The sequence below is a fragment of the Somniosus microcephalus genome, chromosome 7 (assembly GCF_052327205.1).
Source record: "Somniosus microcephalus isolate GS21.2 chromosome 7, FLI_Smic_1.0, whole genome shotgun sequence".
Classification (NCBI taxonomy): Eukaryota; Metazoa; Chordata; class Chondrichthyes; order Squaliformes; family Somniosidae; genus Somniosus; species Somniosus microcephalus.
The window spans coordinates 277,358,599-277,376,565 of record NC_140993.1 but is presented as its reverse complement, the minus strand read 5'-3'; the positions used below and the strand labels follow the sequence as shown (position 1 = coordinate 277,376,565).

Here is a 17,967-nt window from a genome sequence, read left to right as displayed (position 1 = left end):
TGCTGCAGCCCGCTGGTCCCCGGAGCTTCACTATCCTCCGACCCTTCCTCCCCTGCTCCCCTCCAGGGAAGACGTGTCACCATCATGGCCATGGGCTGCCTCGGCTGAGGGTGTCCCCGATGGGCTGGCTTCCTCTTCCTTCTCCTCTATGTCTGACTCGGACACAGTGCCAGCTTGAGGGGCCGCCTCCTCACCTGGCGAGTCACCATCTGAAAGCAGGGAGGCACAAGAATTGCTTTAGAGTGAGGACAGGGCGGCAGCGAGGGAGGCATGAGTGCTGCTGTGCACTGCATTGGTTCGATAGTGGCAAAGGATGCTGGTGTGAGGCGCAAGTGGAAAGGGAGAGGTCAAAAAGGTGATGACCTTACCATTGGTGCCCAGAACAGGGCCAGCATCTCCAGTGGCGACAGGGCCACTCAGCCGGCCTGCCATGATCCGCTCCACTCGCTGCTCGAGGTCGCTCAGCTGTTTCAGGTCAGGACGGCCTCCCCCGGTCTGTCGCTGCTGTCTTCTGTTATGCGCCAGCTTGGCCTGCAAGAGAAAGGACCGCCTCTAAGTACAGTGTCAAGCCCTGATCTTGCCCGCACTGCCTCCCATGTTCGATTAGCCCTGACAGTGTCAAGCCCTGATCTTGCCCGCACTGCCTCCCATGGTCGAATAGCACTGACAGTGTCTAAAGTCCTGATTGCGCAAGTGCTTTTCATGACAGTCCCATAGCTGCTGGATGAGGGCTGGCCATTAGGGCTTTCAGACCTGTTTGGCCATAAAGTGAGGTGCACATGCAGGGATGAGGAGGATACTGGAAAGGGTACTCACCCTGACAACCCGAGTGAGGTCGTTGAATTTTTTCCGGCACTGGGTTGGTGTCCTGCCAACCACGCTGTTGGACGTGACCCTGTTTGCCACATCCCTCCATGCTTTCCGATATTCGGCGGGCAGCGGCCTCCTGCCACCCTCAGGGAAGAGGATATGGTGCCTGCGGTCCACTGCGCCAACCAGCAGCCTCAGGTCACCCTCGCCGAAGCGCTGCACTCTCTCCCTGGCCTTCTCCATTCTCCTGGGCGTGGAGCTGTTCCAGAAGCAGTGTTCAGGCCTTGCCTTAGGGCTGCAGTGTGCAGGGCATGGCAGCCAAGCAATTCCACCCTCCCCCTTTAAGTGCTGACCGGTGCCTGACTGTCTGCCCTCAATGAGCACCTCGCCACACCTGCGCTGCGCCCGCCTTCGGTGTTTGCGCCCCGGATCGCCGGCTTAGCGCCTAATGATAGTCGTGCATCGCTTGCTTTAGCGCAGCAGCAACCTCTTGGGGCGATGCAACTGAATATCGGCGAAGGTGGCGCTAAGTTGCGCCGGGCGCAAAAGTTAGCGAACGCCATGCTGTAGCGCCCCAAACGTGGCTATACTGAATTTCTAGGCCTTTATCCTTTATTTTTCCCACACCCCACCTCATGGCACAGGCCTGATCTTACCCAACAATATAGATGATTGCTTGGGCAACAGGGGACAGGAAAAAAGATGAGAAATGAAACAAGGAAAAGTTTACAATATTGGGGGGAAAAAGGTTCAATGTAATGGTATAATCGAGACCTGATTAAACTATTGCATCTTTAGCAAGAAATTATACTAGTGCCTCGCCTGCTGGTCAGACAGTGGTCCTGTTGTGCTCAAGGACAGTAAAGAAAAGAACATATTTTTAGTTATAGATCTGCTGAGCAGGAGGAAATAGACCACTAAATGTTTTTGCAGATAAAGAAATTTCAGAAAATGGTCAGACTGTTGACCATTATCCAGATATTGACTAGAAAAACTGAAGTGTATGTTTCTAGAGGTGGTGCAGAATTGCTTCCTTGCTCACCCAATCTGTGTCGTGGCTATTCGAGATCTGATCTAAAGTTATGATCCAGTACATCTTCGGTACAGTGCTCAGGGATTGCTGTGTTGTTGGAGGGTGCTATCTTTCAGATGAGGTTAAACTGAAGCCCCATCTGCTTGTTTAGGTGGACGTAAAAGATTCCACGGCACTATTCAAAGAAGTAAAGGATTTCTCCCAGTGCCCGAACCGGCATTCATCCCTCACCCAACAGCACATGAACAAATTAACTGGTCATTTTATCTCATTTGCTGTTTGTGGGAGGGACTGTGTGTGCAAATTGGCTGTACATTTGCCTTCAAAACAACAGTCACGACATTTCAACCAGAATTAGGTGGCTGTGAAGCATTTTGGGACATTGTGGAGCTGTAAAAGGAGCTGTATAAATGGCAAGTTTTTAATCTTTAGTAATGATAGAATATTAAATAAACAACAATAACTTACATTTATATCAATCCTTTAGCATAGTAAAATGTCCCAAGGTGCTTCACAGGAGAGTTATCATAAAATATTTGACACCGAGCCACATAAGGAGTTATTAGGGCAGATAACCAAAAGCTTGGTCAAAGAGGTAGGTTTTAAGGTGCGTCTTAAAGGAGGAAAGAGCAGTAGCGAGGCAAAAATGTTTAGGGAGGGAATTCCAGAGCTTAGGACCTCGGCATCTGAAGGCATGGCCACCAATGGTGGAGCGATTAAAATCAGGGCTGCGCCAGAGGCCAGATTTGGAGGAATGCAGATATCTCGGAGGGCTGTAGGGCTGGAGGAGTTTACAGAGATAGGGCGTGGCGAGGCCATGGAGGGATTTGAAAACAAGGAAGAGAATTTTAAAATTGAAGTGTTGCTTAACCAGGAGCCAATGTAGGTCAGTGAGCACAGGGGTGATGGGTGAACAGGAGTTGAGTTAGGACACGGGCAGCAGAGTTTTGGATGACCTCAAGCTTACGGAGGGTAGAAGATGGGAGGCCAGCCAGGAGTTTGTTTTTTATTCGTTCATGGGATGTGGGCATTGCTGGCAAGGCCAGCATTTATTGCCCATCCCTAGTTGCCTTTGAGAAGTTGGTGGTGAGCTGCAGCCTTGAACTTCCGCAGTCCGTGTGGTGAAGGTACTCCCACAGTGCTGTTAGGGAGGGAGTTCCAGGAATTTTGACCTAGCGATGATGAAGGAACGGCGATATACTTCTAAGTCAGGATGGTGTGTGACTTGGAGGTGGCGGTGTTCCCATGCACCTGCTGCCCTTGTCCTTCTAGGTGGTAGAGGTCGTGGGTTTGGGAGGTGCTGCCGAAGAAGCCTTGGCAAGTTGCTGCAGTGCATCTTGTAGATGGTACACACTGCAGCCACGGTGCGACGGTGATGGAGGGAATGAATGTTTAAGGTGGTGGATGGGGTTCCAAACAAGCAGGCTGCTTTGTCCTGGATGGTGTTGAGCTTCTTGAGTGTTGTTGGAGCTGCACTCATCCAGGCAGGGACAGTATTCCATCACACTCCTGACTTGTGCCTTGTCGATGGTGGAAAGGCTTTGGGGAGTCAGAAGGTGAGACTCTCGCTGCAGAATACCCAGCTTCTGACCTGCTCTTGTTGCCACAGTATTTATGTGGCTGGTCCAGTTAAGTTTCTGGTCAATGGTGACCCCCCCCCCAGGATATTGATGGTGGGGGATTTGGCGATGGTAATACCGTTGAAAGTCATGGGGCGGTGGTTAGACGCTCGATTGTTGGCACTTGTGTGGCACGAATGTTACCTGCCACTTATCAGCCAAAGCCTGAATGTTGTCCAGGCGGGCAAGGACTGCTTCATTATCTGAGGAGTTGCGAATGGCACTGAACACTGTGCAGTCATCAGTGAACATCCCCACTTCTGACCTTATGTTGGAGGGAAGGTCATTGATGAAGCAGCTGAAGATGGTTGGGTCTAGGACACTGCCTTGAGAAACTGCTGCAGCGATGTCCTGGGGCTGTGATGATTGACCTCCAACCACCACAACCATCTTTTTTTGTGCTAGGTATGATTCCAGCCAGTGGAGAGTTTTCTCCCTGATTCCATTGACTTCAATTTTACTAGGGCTCCTTGATGCCACACTCGGTCAAATGCTGCCTTGATGTCAAGGGCAGTCACTCTCGCCTCACCTCTGGACTTCAGCTCTTTTGTCCATAAGAAATAGGAGCAGGAGTAGGCCAGTAGGCTGATCTTCTACCTCATTTCCACTTTCCTGCACTATCCCCATATCCCTTGATTCCCTTAATATTCCAAAATCTATCGATCTCTGTCTTGAATATAGTCAACGACTGAGCCTTCACCACCCTCTGAGTGAAGAAATCTCTCCTCATTTCAGTCCTAAATGGCCGACCCCTTATTCTGAGACTGACCCCTGGTTCTAGACTCCCCAGCCGAGGGAAACATCCTCCCTGCATCTACCCTGTCAAGCCCTGTAAAAATTTTGTATGTTTCAATGAGATCACCTCTCATTCTTCTAAACTCTGGAGAATATAGGCCTAGTCTACTCAATCTCTCCTCATAGGACAATCCCCCCGTCCCGGGAACCAGTCTGGTGAACCTTTGTTGCACTCCCTCTATGGCAAGTATATCCTTCCTTAGGTAAGGAGACCAAAACTGTACACAGTACTCCAGGTGTGGTCTCACCAGGGCCCTATATAATTGCAGTAAGACGTCTTTACTCTTATACTCAAATCCTCTTGTAATAAAGGCCAACATACCATTTGCTTTCCTAATTGCTTGCTGCACCTGCATGTTAACTTTCAGTGATTCGTGTACAAGGACACCCAGGTCCCTCTGAACACTAACATTTCCCAATCTCTCACCATTTAAAAAATACTCTGCTTTTCTTTTTTTTCCTACCAAAGTGGATAACTTCACATTTCCCTACATTATATTCCATTTGCCATGTTCTTGCCCACTCACTTAGCCTGTCTATATCCCCTTGAAGCCTCCTTGCATCCTCCTCACAATTTACATTCCCACCCAGCTTTGTATCATCAGTAAACTTGGATATATTACATTTGGTCCCCTCATCCAAATCATTGATGTAGATTGTGACTAGCTGGGTCCCAAGCACTGATCCTTGCGGTGCCCCACTAGTTACAGCCTGCCAACCCGAAAATAACCCGTTTATTCCTACTCTCTGTTTTCTGTCCCATTATCCAATCCGCAATCTATGCTGGTATATTAACCCCAATCCCATGAGCCCTAATTTTGTTTAATAACCTCTTGTGTGGTCCACGTTTGGACCAAGGCTGTAATGAGGTCTGGAGCCAAACTGGGCATCAGCGAGCAGGTTATTGGTGAGTAAGTGCTGCTTGATAGCACTGTCGACACCTTCCATCATTTTGCTGATGATTGAGAGTAGACTGATGGGGCGATAATTGGCCGGATTGGATTTGACTTGTTTTTTGTGGACAGGACATACCTAGTCATAGAGTCATAGTCATAACTGCACAGAAGGAGGCCATTCGACCCATCGAGTCCGTGCCGGCTCTCTGTAGAGCAATCCAGTCAGGTCCATTCCTCACATCCCCCCTGTATCTCTTGCCCAAAATCTTAAATCTGTGTCCCCTAGTCCTTGTACCATCAACTAGTGGGAACAGCCTTTCCCCGTCTAGCCTATCCAAACCCGTTACATTCTTGTACACCTCTATCAAATCACCCCTCAACCTCCTTTGCTGTAATGAAAACAAATCCAGCTTCTCCAACCTGTCCTTGTAGCTAAGATCCCCCATCCCCGGAACCATTCTGGTAAATCTCCTCTGCACCCTCTCAAGGACCTTCACATCCTTCCTAAAGTGTGGTGACCAGAACTGGACGCAATACTCCAGTTGTGGCCTAACCAGCGCTTTATAAAGGTTCAGCACAACTTCTCTACTTTTGTACTCAATACCTCTATTTATGAAGCCCAAGATCCCATATGCTTTGCTAACCACTCTCTCAATATATCCTGCCACCTTCAGGGACCTATGCACATTAACTCCCTCTGTCCCTGTACACTCTTTAAAACTGTGCCATTAAGTGTATATTGCCTCACCCTGTTCCTTCTGCCAAAATGCATCACCTCACACTTCTCTGTATTAAATTCCATCTGCCACTTGTCTGCCCATTCTGCTAGCCTTTCTATGTCCTGTTGCAGTCGATTGGTATCATCCTCACTGTTTGCCACACCCCCAAGTTTGGTGTCATCGGCAAATTTAGAAATTCTACTCTGTATTCCAATATCCAGGTCATTTATCAAAAAAAGCAGTGGCCCCAGCACTGACCCTTGGGGAACACCACTGTCTACCATCCTTCAGTCTGAAAAACAGCCATTTACCACAACTCGCTGTTTCCTGTCCTTAAGCCAATTCCTTACCCAAGCTGCCACTGACTCACCTATTCCATGAGCCTCAATTTTGTTAGCCAGCCTTTTATGTGGTACTTTGTCAAATGCCTTCCTAAAATCCATGTAGACAACATTCATTGCATTCATCAGTCCTCCCTGTTACTTCATCAAAAAATTAAATTAGATTAGTCAAACACGATCTGCCTTTTACAAATCCGTGGTGGCTCTCCTTAATTAGCTTAAAGCTCTCCAAGTGCCCGTTAATTTTTTCCTTGATTATTGTTTCTAAAACTTTACCCACCACTGATGTTAAACTGACCGGCCTGTAGTTATTAGGATTGTCCTTACACCCTTTCTTGAACAATGGTGTCACATTTGCCACTTTCCAATCCTCAGGCACCTCCTCCGCATCTAGGGAAGATTGGAAAATTATGGCAAGCCCTTCCGCTATCTCCGCCCCCAATTCCCTTTGCAACCTGGGATGCAAGCCTTCTGGACCAGACGACTTATCCACTCTAAGCATACCCAGCCTTTCTAGTACATCCTGTCCATCAAATTTCACCACTTCCATTGCTTCTACCTTTTCCACTTCTACCAATATTTTGTTCAGCATCCACCTCCTTAGTAAACACCGATACAAAGTACTCATTGAGTATTCTCGCCGTGCCCTGCGCCTCTAAGCATATATCACCTTCTTTGTCCCTAATGGGCCTCACCCCGCCTCTTACTACCCGCTTACTGTTTACTTGCTGGTAGAAGATTTTTGGGTTTCCTTTTATGTTAACCGCCATTCTACTCTCATATTCTCTCTTTGCCAATCTTATTTTCATCTTCACTTCCCCTCTCAACTTATTGTATTTGGTTTGGTTCTCCCTTGAAGAATTCACCTGACATTCATCATACACCCTCTTTTTTTTGTTTCATCATCTTCTCTATCTCCCTCATCATCCAAGGAGCCCTTGCTTTAGTTCGCTTACCCTTTCCTCTTGTTGGAATGTACCTAGCCTGTACTTGGAACATCTCCTCCTTAAAGATCACCCATTGTTCCGTTACAGTTTTTCCTGTCAGTCTTTGGTTCCATTTTACCCTGGCTAGCTCCTTTCGCATCCCATTGAAGTTAGCCCTATTCCAGTTTAGAAGTTCCACTCTAGATTATTCCTTGCTCCTCTCCATTGCTAATCTAAATCTTATGATACGATGATCACTCGTACCCAAGTGGTCTCCCACAGACACTTGGTCGACCTGGCCCACCTCATTTCCCAGCACCAGATCCAGCAATGCCTCCTTCCTAGTTGGGCCAAGAACATGCTGGTCAAGGAAATTCTCCTGAACACAGTTCAGAAATTCCTTTCCCTTTACCCTAGCATTATCCCAATCGATATTTGGGTAATTAAAGTCCCCAAATACAGGAAACTTTTTGGTATCCGGCACCGACGGGACCGGCGTTTTGCCGGTTTATCAAAAATTCCGGATGACTGAGTGGGTTATCTACCCAGGCTATTTTTAACAAAGAAAAATTAAAAAATCAAGAAATGTGCAGTATACAGTAATTGGGTACTCACCTACAGAATGTTGTTAAATGGATGGTGAAAGATGCTTGATTAAGTACAGTACTGCCAGTTGATGGTAATCCATAACTCTTTAATGACTTAACAGTAAAACAAAACTTATAAACGACTGTACAGTACAGTATAAAGTACGGTGGTTGTCTGTACACTTATTCCAAGCCAATTGGTTCATCAGGAATATCCATGCCAGCTGGGTCATCAGGATCATGCACTTCAACAGAATCTTCAGGCACTTCCACTGCTCCAACTCTTTTGGAAGCTTTCTAAAACATGTCCCGGATGTCTGCTTGCTTAGTGGATGGACTCTTGCCTTCTTTGTAGAAAGGTGGAATGCAGAATATGGAGGTGCATAACTTCTTGGGCAGAATAGCAAGAATGGCTTTCAGCAAATTTAAGTAATGAAACAAAATCTTCTGCAGCTTTAGCCCAAGAAATCTTGTTCTCTTCAGAAATCTCATCCTCTTCAGTTTCCATCTCACTTTCCTTTTCTTTCTTTGGATTCAAAACATTCTCCATTATTTCATCATCACTTAGCATATGCACAACAGCAACTTCTCTATCTGCATCAACCCACTGCTCAATATCACATTCACTGAGGTGACGTAGAGGGTTTGCTGGGCCTACATTTTTCACCATGCCTGTAGTGACTGTAGTCCTCCTCGGACGAAGATTGAACCCATGAAATTCCTCCTCTGAAGAAGAACCTTCAGCAAACATTATAGAAGGCCACAATTTGCACCAGGCTTGTCTCAAAGTGTGACCTTTCACCAAGTTCCAGGAACATGCAACATTAAAGGTGGCATCTTTACGATTGTATTCCTTCTGAAATGCGTGAATACCTGTATTGTCATCTTGGCTTATCAGTTTACGTAGGAAGTCTTTCTTGTAACGACACTTGAGATTTTGGATAATGCCCTGGTCCATGGGTTGTATGAGAGAAGTTACATTTGGTGGCAAATAAATGGTGAAAATATTTCCAGAAACCAACTTGGATTCATGCGGATGGGCTCTACAATTATCAAGCAATAAAATGCATTTGCTATCTTCAGGTTTCCCTATTCTACGGAAATGTTCCCTCACAGATGGAACAAAAATATGATGGAACCAATTTGAAAAGATTTCCTTATCCATCCAAGCATTTCTTTGAGCTTTGTACTCAACAGGTAAGTGCCTCACATTCTTAAATGCACAGGGATTTTTATACTTCCCAATGACGAGAAGTTTAACCCGGTGTGATCCAGCAGCGTTCGCACATGTTAGCACGGTTACACGATCTTTATTTTTCTTGTAACCTGAAGCATTAGCCTCACTAGCCCCAGCAAGTGTTGATTCTGGCAAAAACCTCCAAAATAAGCCAGTTTCATCGGCATTGTATATCTGTGCTGGCGACAAATCATGTTGCTGCACAATCCGATTGAAATAATCGCAGTATTCTTCTGCGGCATCGTGATCAGCTGATTTCTTCTCCCCAGAAATATCGAGTTGTCGTATCCCGTGCCGTACCTTGAAGCACGTTAGCCATCCATCAGAGAAAGCACACTTGTCAGTGAGCTCCATCTTTGCGTAGAAATCCTTCGCTTTTTCGATTAGCATGGGTCCGGAAATCGGAACACCCTCTGAACGCTTAAGAGAAAACCACTCAAAGCACAGTATCCAGCTCTTCAAGCTTAGGCTTACGAAGCGTACGCCGTTTCTCTACACTCTTAGATGTCTCCGAGCTTGAATAAAACTTGAGCAGCTTATCCTTCTGCGATTTGATGTCGTAGATTGTTGACGAACCGATTTTGAATTCATTCATAATGTTGATATGCTTCTCTCCCCTTTCTAGTCGTTGGCATATATCGATTTTCTGTTTTAAAGTTAACACCACTCTCTTCCTTTTGGTTGGACCAACTTTTGGGATTTCCATAATGCAATCCAATGCGTTCCAGCAGCGTGGGAGACGCACAGTACTGTACCCCCGAAAAATGGCGGCTCACAAGAGACTACCGGCAGCGTGGGAGAGTCAGACTCCTGATGCAGGGTTTTTGAGGTGTTCCGACTTCCGATAGCGCCAAGAGGCCGAGTAGTGGCAGTTTGGAGAACTACCCACACTGACTAACTCAGCCACTGCTGGAGACTCGGACTCGGCAACATTGCCGGTTATTGAGGTGTTGTTTTCGGAGCGAGAATTTTGCCGGTTAATAGAGGATTCCGGATATTTAGGTGCCGTTTAAACGAAAGTTTTCTGTATCACCATTTTATAGCTCTTGTATATCTCTGCGATTTCCCTGCAAATTTGCTCCTCTACCTCCCTCTCACTATTTGGAGGCCTGTAGAATACCCCCAACAGCGTGATCATACCCTTTTTGTTCCTCAATTCTAACCAAATGGATCTGTCCTCGTCCCCTTAAGAACATCCTCCCTTTCCAACACTACAATGCCTTCCTTAATCAGCACTGCCACTCCACCTCCCTTTTTTCCTTCCCTATCTTTTCTGAACACCTTGTACCCTTGAATATTCAGTGCCCAGTCCTCACCGTTTTTAAGCCACGTTTCCGTTATTGCCACACGGCTATTTGTGCTTGTAGCTCACCAACCTTATTCACCACACTTTGTGCGTTTACGTACATGCATTCTAAACCCATTTTTGAATTTTTCGTAATCTTAGTCTGCTCCTATCTACTATGGTACTACTTCTGCCTCCAGCACTACCTTCCCCCCCCGTACCATCCAACACACCCATTCTTCCATGCACCCCATTCCTCCCCTCCTCCCCTCCACTCCTACATGCTGCTGCCCATCCCCCTGCCAAGCTAGTTTAAACCCTCCCCAACAGCACTAGCAAACCTCCCCGCGAGAATATTGGTCCTGGTTCTCTTGAGGTGTAACCCGTCCGGCTTGTACAAGTCCCACCTTCCCCAGAAATGGTCCCAATGCCTCAGGATCTAATACCGTCCCTCCTGCATCATCTCTCCAGCCACGCATTCATCTATTCTATCCTCCTATTCCTGTACTCACTAGCACGTGGCATCGGGAGTAATCTGGAGCTTACTACCTTTGAGGTCCTGTATTTTAATCTCTTTTCTAGCTCCATATAGACTGTCTGCAGGACCTCATCCCTCTTTCTGCCTATGTCATTGGTACCGAATGGACAACGACCTCTGGCTGTTCTCCCCCGCCACCCCCCCCCTCAGAGTGTCCTGCAGCCGCTCAGTGACATCCTTGACCCGAGCACCAGGGAGGCAACATACTATCCTGGAGTCACGTCTGCATCCACAGAAACACCTATCTGTTCCCCTAACCAATGAATCCCCTATCACTATTGCTCTTCTACTCTTCTTCCTCCCCCCCCCCCCCCGTGCAGCTGAGCCACCCGTGGTGTCGTGGCTCTGGCTGCTCTCCCCAGAGGAGCCATCATCTCCACCGGTTTCCAGAACTGTGAACCGGTTAGCGAGCCATCCCTCTATTTACCAGTCTATGGAAGTAATTTAGCAGAAATAAATTTAACAAGAAATTTAGAGCTGTGGTTTTTCAGATTAAATCTCGACTTGGAAATGTAAACATTGCCTGCCAGACCTGGGATTCTGAAGGGATTATGGGGATAATTATCCCAGAAAGGTAGGAGAGTATGACACACATCCAGGCTGGACTGTGGTTAACAACTTGGATATTGTATGATCCAGGGCTGACCACCTGGAGACAATTTTGGTTTTCTTGTATCTGGTTAGGGAATTACTTCGAAGAATATTCTCGGTTTATAAGCTATATGGGGAAAAACAACAACATGGCGCCTGGCCTGAGAATCTCATTCCTTTGAGCTTATGGCAAGCATAGATCTTATATCCTGCAGCTATTCTTAGCTCTGAAATTAAATTGCATGTCTTGGTGCTGGAGCCTCTAACCCTTATCTGCACAAGGACACTTATATAAAGTAGAATGTCTATTTTTTTTTACTCACAAAATTGACAGTTTTCTACCCTACTCTACAGAGATCTAAGAAAGTATATCCTCTCCTCTATATTGATGTCACAAGGAAGCTGATTTCTTTGTCCAGAGGGATAGAATGATGCCCATACAGAGACTGGTTGTATTCTATTCCGTTGGCCAGCATAAAACACAACTGAATTTAGAACGTGTAGTCTTTTGAAAATGCTATGATTTGCACTTTTTGGACTGGGTATAGTACACTATAAAGAAACATTGCAAGCATTACAAACATTTATTCTAAATAGTCTTTTATGTCACAAAATAAAAATAACAAGGAAAATATTAAGAGCTGCAAAAGGTGAACACAAAAAAACTTGCAAGGGATATTAAGGCTAACAGTTTTTATAAATATATTAAGAGAAAGACAGACTAAGGGAAATGTGGGCCCATTAAAGTCAGATGCAGGTGATACTGTAATTGACAATTAGGAAATGGCAGACTTGTTAAATGAGTACTCTGCATCCGTTTTCATAACAGAGGAAGAGGACAAAATAACAGTGGTTCAAGGGAAACTAAAACTAAATAAAAGAAAAAAAATGGTAGTGAAAATAATGGGACACAAGATAGACAAATCTCTTGGACCTGATAGTTTCCATCCCAGGTGTTAAAAGAAGTAGGTGAGGAAATTGCAGGTGCATTAGTCGGAATCTTTCAAAGCTTTCTCGATTTGGGAATTGTGCCGTTGCATTGGAAAATTGTAAATGCCACGTCATTATTTAAGAAGGGTGGGAGTGAGAAACCAGATAACTACAGACCTGTCAGTCTAACACCAGTTGTGAAGGAAAGTTACTCGAATCTGTCATTAGGGACAGAGTGATTTGGACAAATATGAGCTGGTCAGAGAGAGTCCGCACAGATTTGTGGAGGGTAAGTCATGTCTGATTAATCGAGTTGAATCTTTTGGGGATGTCATTAATATGGTGGATAAGCGAGTGTCTATAGATGTTATCTATATGGACTTCCAGAAGGCATTTGATAAGGTTTTGCACAAGAGATTATTGGCAAAAATGAAAGCGCATGGAATTGGAGGCAATTTTGTGTCATGGGTTGGAAATTGATTGGGAGGTAGGAGACAGAGAGTAGGGATAAGAGGTACATACTGATTGGCGGGATGCGACAAGTGGTGTTCCCCAGGGATGAATACTGGGGCCTCAGCTTTTCACCATATTTATCCAAATTTACAGATGACACTAAGTCGGAAGGTACAGTAAGTAGTGCAGATTGGAAAAGGAAGTTGAAAAGGGACTGAGATTAAGTGAGTGGGCAAAACTGCGACAAATGGAGTTCAATGTAGGGAAGTGTGAGGTCATCTACTTTGGATCCAAGAAAGACAAATCAGTGTATTTTTTAAGTGGTGAGAAACTAGGAACTGTGGAGAAGTAGCGAGATTTGGGTGTCCATATATACAAATCACTAAAAGCTAGTGGACAGGTACAAAAAGCAATCATGGCCTTTATCTCACGGGGGCTGGAATACAAAGGGCAGAAAGTGATGCTTCCGTTGTGTAAAGTCTTGGTAAGCCCACATCTGGAGAACTGCATTCAGTTCTGTGCACCGCACCTGAACAAGGATATATTAGCCTCGGAAGTGGGTACAGCACAGATTCACCAGAATGATACAGACCTTAAAGTGATAAATTATGAGGACATGTTACATAAACTCGGGATGGTATTCCTTTGAGTATAGAAGAGGCGTGATCTAATCAAGGTGTTTATCATGCTGATACAGTAGATAGAGAAACTATTTCCTCTGATAGGGGAATCCAAAACAAGGGGGCATAATATTAAAATTATAGCTAGGCCATTCAGGAGCAAATTCAGGAAGCACTTCTTCACACAAAGGGTAGTAGAAATCTGGAACTCTCCACTGAAAAGGCTGTGGATGCTGGGTACGTTGAAGTGTTGAAGACTGAGATTGATAGATTTTTGATTTTATCGAGCAATATGAAGTTGAATTACATATTACTTATCATCTAATTGAATGGCCGAACAGGCTTGAGGGGATGATCTACTCCTATGTCATTTACAGTTTCAGCAATAATTGAGCTTTTCAGAACTCTTGTCCATGCAATTCAGTAGGTTTTTTTTCAACCAAACAGAAGTGGGTGTTTTTACAACAATAGTGTTGCAATGGTTCTTGATTGCACTTTATAGTTACCATTTTTAAGTGATTTTTTTTTTTGAAGTTTTATTTTTGCAATGCATGCACTCGACATTGTCAAACTTTAGGACAGAAACATTTCTTCGAATTAGGCTCAAAACCCCATTACAAAATAATTGAGGAATGCAGCCTGAAAGAAGATGCACCGAATAGAGATTCTTGGAGCTTCCTAATTGTTCGTACTGCCTGGTTCCATTGTATATCTCTAACTTTTCCACTTACATTAATAAAAGTGGTAATTGATGCTTTTGTGATGTGCTTACAATGATGAATCAATTCTATAGTGTCCCAGTATTTTATGTTGCATGAAGGAGCAATTAATATATTTGTAAATCACTTGATAGACTGGTCACTCATTTTTCCCCCTTTTGGTAGATCCAATAACTGATATCTCTCGCTCTCTCTCCCCACAGATCACAGACAACACGTTGATTCAGTTGTCCATTCACTGTCCGAGGCTAGAGGCACTGGTGAGTGGATAGCTATTGCAGTTGAACCATTTGTCTTGTATAGGATAACTTTTAAAATCTGTTTATTCCTGTGTTCTAAAAGTAATGAAATTTGTTCTATTACACCCATTTGTAATTTCCAATTTTTTCCTACTTAATTTAAAAATTAATCAAATCTCAAGGGTCACATCTGAAAGTGGTTTATCTCACATTTGGTTGCCCTCAAGAATGGACATATTGGAAACTGGCCCTTTGTTTTGTTCATACTTAGCTAAACATTTGTGTATGACCCAAATACTGTAATGGGCTTTTATATAGTAAATTACCCGTCGAACTGAGTGTATTAAAATAGTTGGCTGGGTTGTTGGTTTCCTGCCATCAGACTCTCTTTGTTGAGAATACCCTTACTGGAAGGAGAAATGGTCTATTCAAATTAACTAGATGCGCTCAGGTTTGGCAATTGGAATTAAATGTGGAAAAATATACGGTAATTCACACTGGTATAGAAAACAAAGATCATGTGCACAATGGATAGTTACCATGCATAACAGTAGAACAGAAAAAAGACGTTGGAGTGGTGGGTAATACCCTAAAAGTATCCAGTCACTGTGAAGCCTCTGATAAAGCAAATCAGGTCCTCGAGGCGTTTTGGTTATTTGATTGCAAGCAACAAAGTGCAATAAAAAACAGAAAATGCTGGAAATACTTAGCAGGTCAGGCAGCATCTGTGGAAAGAGAAAGAGTGAACGTTTCGGGTCGATGACCTTCCATTGGTTAAAGTGTAATATAGTTCAGTTTGCACATACCACCCAGCGGGGCAGAGAAGGGAGAGGTGGTGGTTTCAGTTTGCAATGAATAGTTTCACAGGAATTTCAGAAATCTTGGTACACTTTCACTGCATCATATGGCTTTCCCTTGTCAAATTGGCGCTCACCTCTTTAAAATAGGTTGGGCAGACACAATCTACCCCTTCTAAAGCCAGTTGCTGGATTTAGTTGAAGTAACCTTTATTTTTCTTTGGATAAAGATTGTACCAAATGAAACAATTAATGTTTAGTCCAAGTAAACTAGCTTTCCAATAGCGTATACGGCCTTTTATTGTAGCTGGAAAGGCAATCTAAGTCATTGGTAGAACATGTAACTGCCAGGTTTTCCACTAGATGGCAGCCTGGATTTACTAAATAACTGAGTTTTCAGATAATATATACACATTGGTCGCTTTCAGTTTCAGTGAAGGTAGCTGTTTCAATATTTACACATTAGAAATTAAAGCAACAAATGAAAAAGAAAGGTGTGTGTGTTGTGCTGCTCTTAAGTTGCCAGTTGTGATTAAACTGCGTAAAATGAAGCTGTGAGGGAAAAGCTGATATTAGTATATTACCATAAAGCAAGCAGGAAAAGTTTAAATCGGTTTTGTAATTACTTTCAGATCAAATTCAAAAAGTAAATCTATGGGCATTGACATTTAGCCTAAATATGGAAAGGCTTCAGATTTCAGTTTAATTGTAACTAGTTAAAGTGCTTGACTGAAATACTCATGAATGTAAAATGACCTGTAAAAGGAGCAAAGTGTGAAAAATATATTTTTTTCGGTTTACCTTACTTCATATACAGGAAACTTTGTGCTATCCGGCACCGACGGGACCGAGCCGTTGCCGTTCCCTCAAAACTGCCGGACACACCAGCGTTAATGTTGAAGCATACGGAGCTTTTCATCTCCGTATCTGACAACAAACACTGTTGCTTAACAACAGCTTCTAAACAGTCAGCCCGTACCTTGGAAGCGTCTCTCTAGCTTAGCAACAGCTTCAGGGAGACTTTCCAGAGACTGACTGTTGGAAAAAAAAAGCCACGAGAAGAAAAAAAACCTAACAAAACGGCTCCTGATTTTTGCCGGTGGCTCGAGCTTGCCGGACATTTAGCCTCCGGATAACACACAGTTTCCTGTAGCATGGTTAACCCAGGTTGTTGATGGAGGCAAACCATAATGGTGCCTCAAATCTTTGGCTTTATTGTGACTTCACCCTCTGATTCTCTCCTCCCATATCCTTTGGGCTGGTCCTCAGCATTTTTTATATACTGTAAGACAACAGCAACAGCCCATGTCAGCTCCGTGTTCATGGCCCATAATTTGCAGTCAGCGGCGAAGCAAAGGCGATCTCTGTGGCGATAAATTTGACTTTTTCGACGTGCAGTTGAGACCAGTGTAGTTTCTCAGGAATTCCATAGCTGCTGTGATGTCAACAAGATGTCTAAGCAGCCAATCACGATGTAGCATTCTCATAGACCGTGAACCAGGAAGTGAAGGAAGCTCCTTTCATTCTGACTTTTTAAGAGCAAAACAAAAATTGGGGCTCTCACATGGGGAAAAGGTAATAAATATGAACTTTTAAAAAAATATCTAACTTTTTTTTGAAGTTTCTTTAAAAAAATTATTTTCATTATGGAGAAATTTGACACTCCACAAAATTAAAATTAGTTTTTCAGGGCCATACATTTGTTTAGCAGTCAATACGCTATTAAAACCCCAGGTACACCTAATCCAACAAGGTCTAATATTTAATGAGGTATTTAACAGCGCTATTACCGTGGAAAAGCCCAAGTTTTCGTCAGTTTCACTGATTACACTGATTGCCGTCTCGGGGAGAGTACAACAGACCACTCTCAACTACTATTGACCAGTGCCTGAGATGTTTACCCTGAAAACCCAACTTTGGTGTGGAATTTGAAAGTTTATTTTTCAAGGGTGCAGGGAAACTGCCAAGAAAATGGGAAGCCAACCTCCCGGGGTGTGGCCTATGCCATCTGATCAAACCTGGAAAGGTGATCCAGTGGAGGCTTGTGCCCACCCCCTCCTAAGACTGGTGCTCTATGTTCCCTGGGATCTGGAGTGTCAAAGGATTGCCATTCTCGCCCTAGTGTACCAAAAGAACTGCTTATTTAATATTGGTAGGAATTGGATCAAAGGTATCAATGACAACAGCACTGGTGGTTGACCTGCATGGTCTGGTGCTCGTGACCTTGCTGTCACCCCGACCTCTACTCCCATGGTTTCTAGCACTGACACTGGCATCTCCAACCAATTGCTTACATCTCTCACCACCCATCTACCCCCTTCCAACCCCATTTTCTCCTGTGTTCATCCCTGGAAAAATACTCTTCCCCAAATCACTGACAGCTGCACTCTCTAAATCCCAAATGCCCAGTCTAAGACATTCCATTTGCCACAATACTTCTGCAGCCATTGATCTGCTTAACCACTCCTTCATGTCCATCTTTTAACGCCTTTGCCTCAGGAAAATCTTTATTCTCTCCTATCCCCTTCACTCTCCTGATATGGCCCCCATTTTCACACCTCAAGTTCAAGGGGCTCAGATGAGTGTATGTGGCACACAACTGGTTTAGCCATCCATCACCAGAATTGCTGGATCACATCAAGCACCATTGAGTCTCACTCTCCTCTGCACACTAGTCTAGGATCATCCTGGAGAGCAAAGATAACCGGTTTCTTTTGTTCACTATCAACTGCCTCATTAATCACCAACGCTGTCCCTGGCCATTGTCTCAGGCTGAACCAGACTATTTGCATCCTCGGTATCCTGTTTGACCCCAAGCTGAGCTTATGGCCC

General features: G+C 44.4%; 1 protein-coding gene across 7 annotated transcripts in view; it reads left to right on the top strand.

The window, feature by feature from the left end:
- Positions 1–17,967, top strand: part of fbxl2 (F-box and leucine-rich repeat protein 2) — a 321,753-nt gene that overhangs the window by 254,714 nt on the left and 49,072 nt on the right. For all 7 annotated transcript variants that reach the window (XR_015079120.1, XR_015079121.1, XM_085993892.1 and 4 more), the window contains one exon: positions 14,303–14,359. Coding sequence is in view for 5 of the 7 variants with exons in the window: in XM_085993892.1 (XP_085850018.1) it covers positions 14,303–14,359 (57 nt within the window). In the remaining 2 variants the exon portion in view is untranslated. The remainder of the gene's footprint in view (positions 1–14,302; positions 14,360–17,967) is intronic.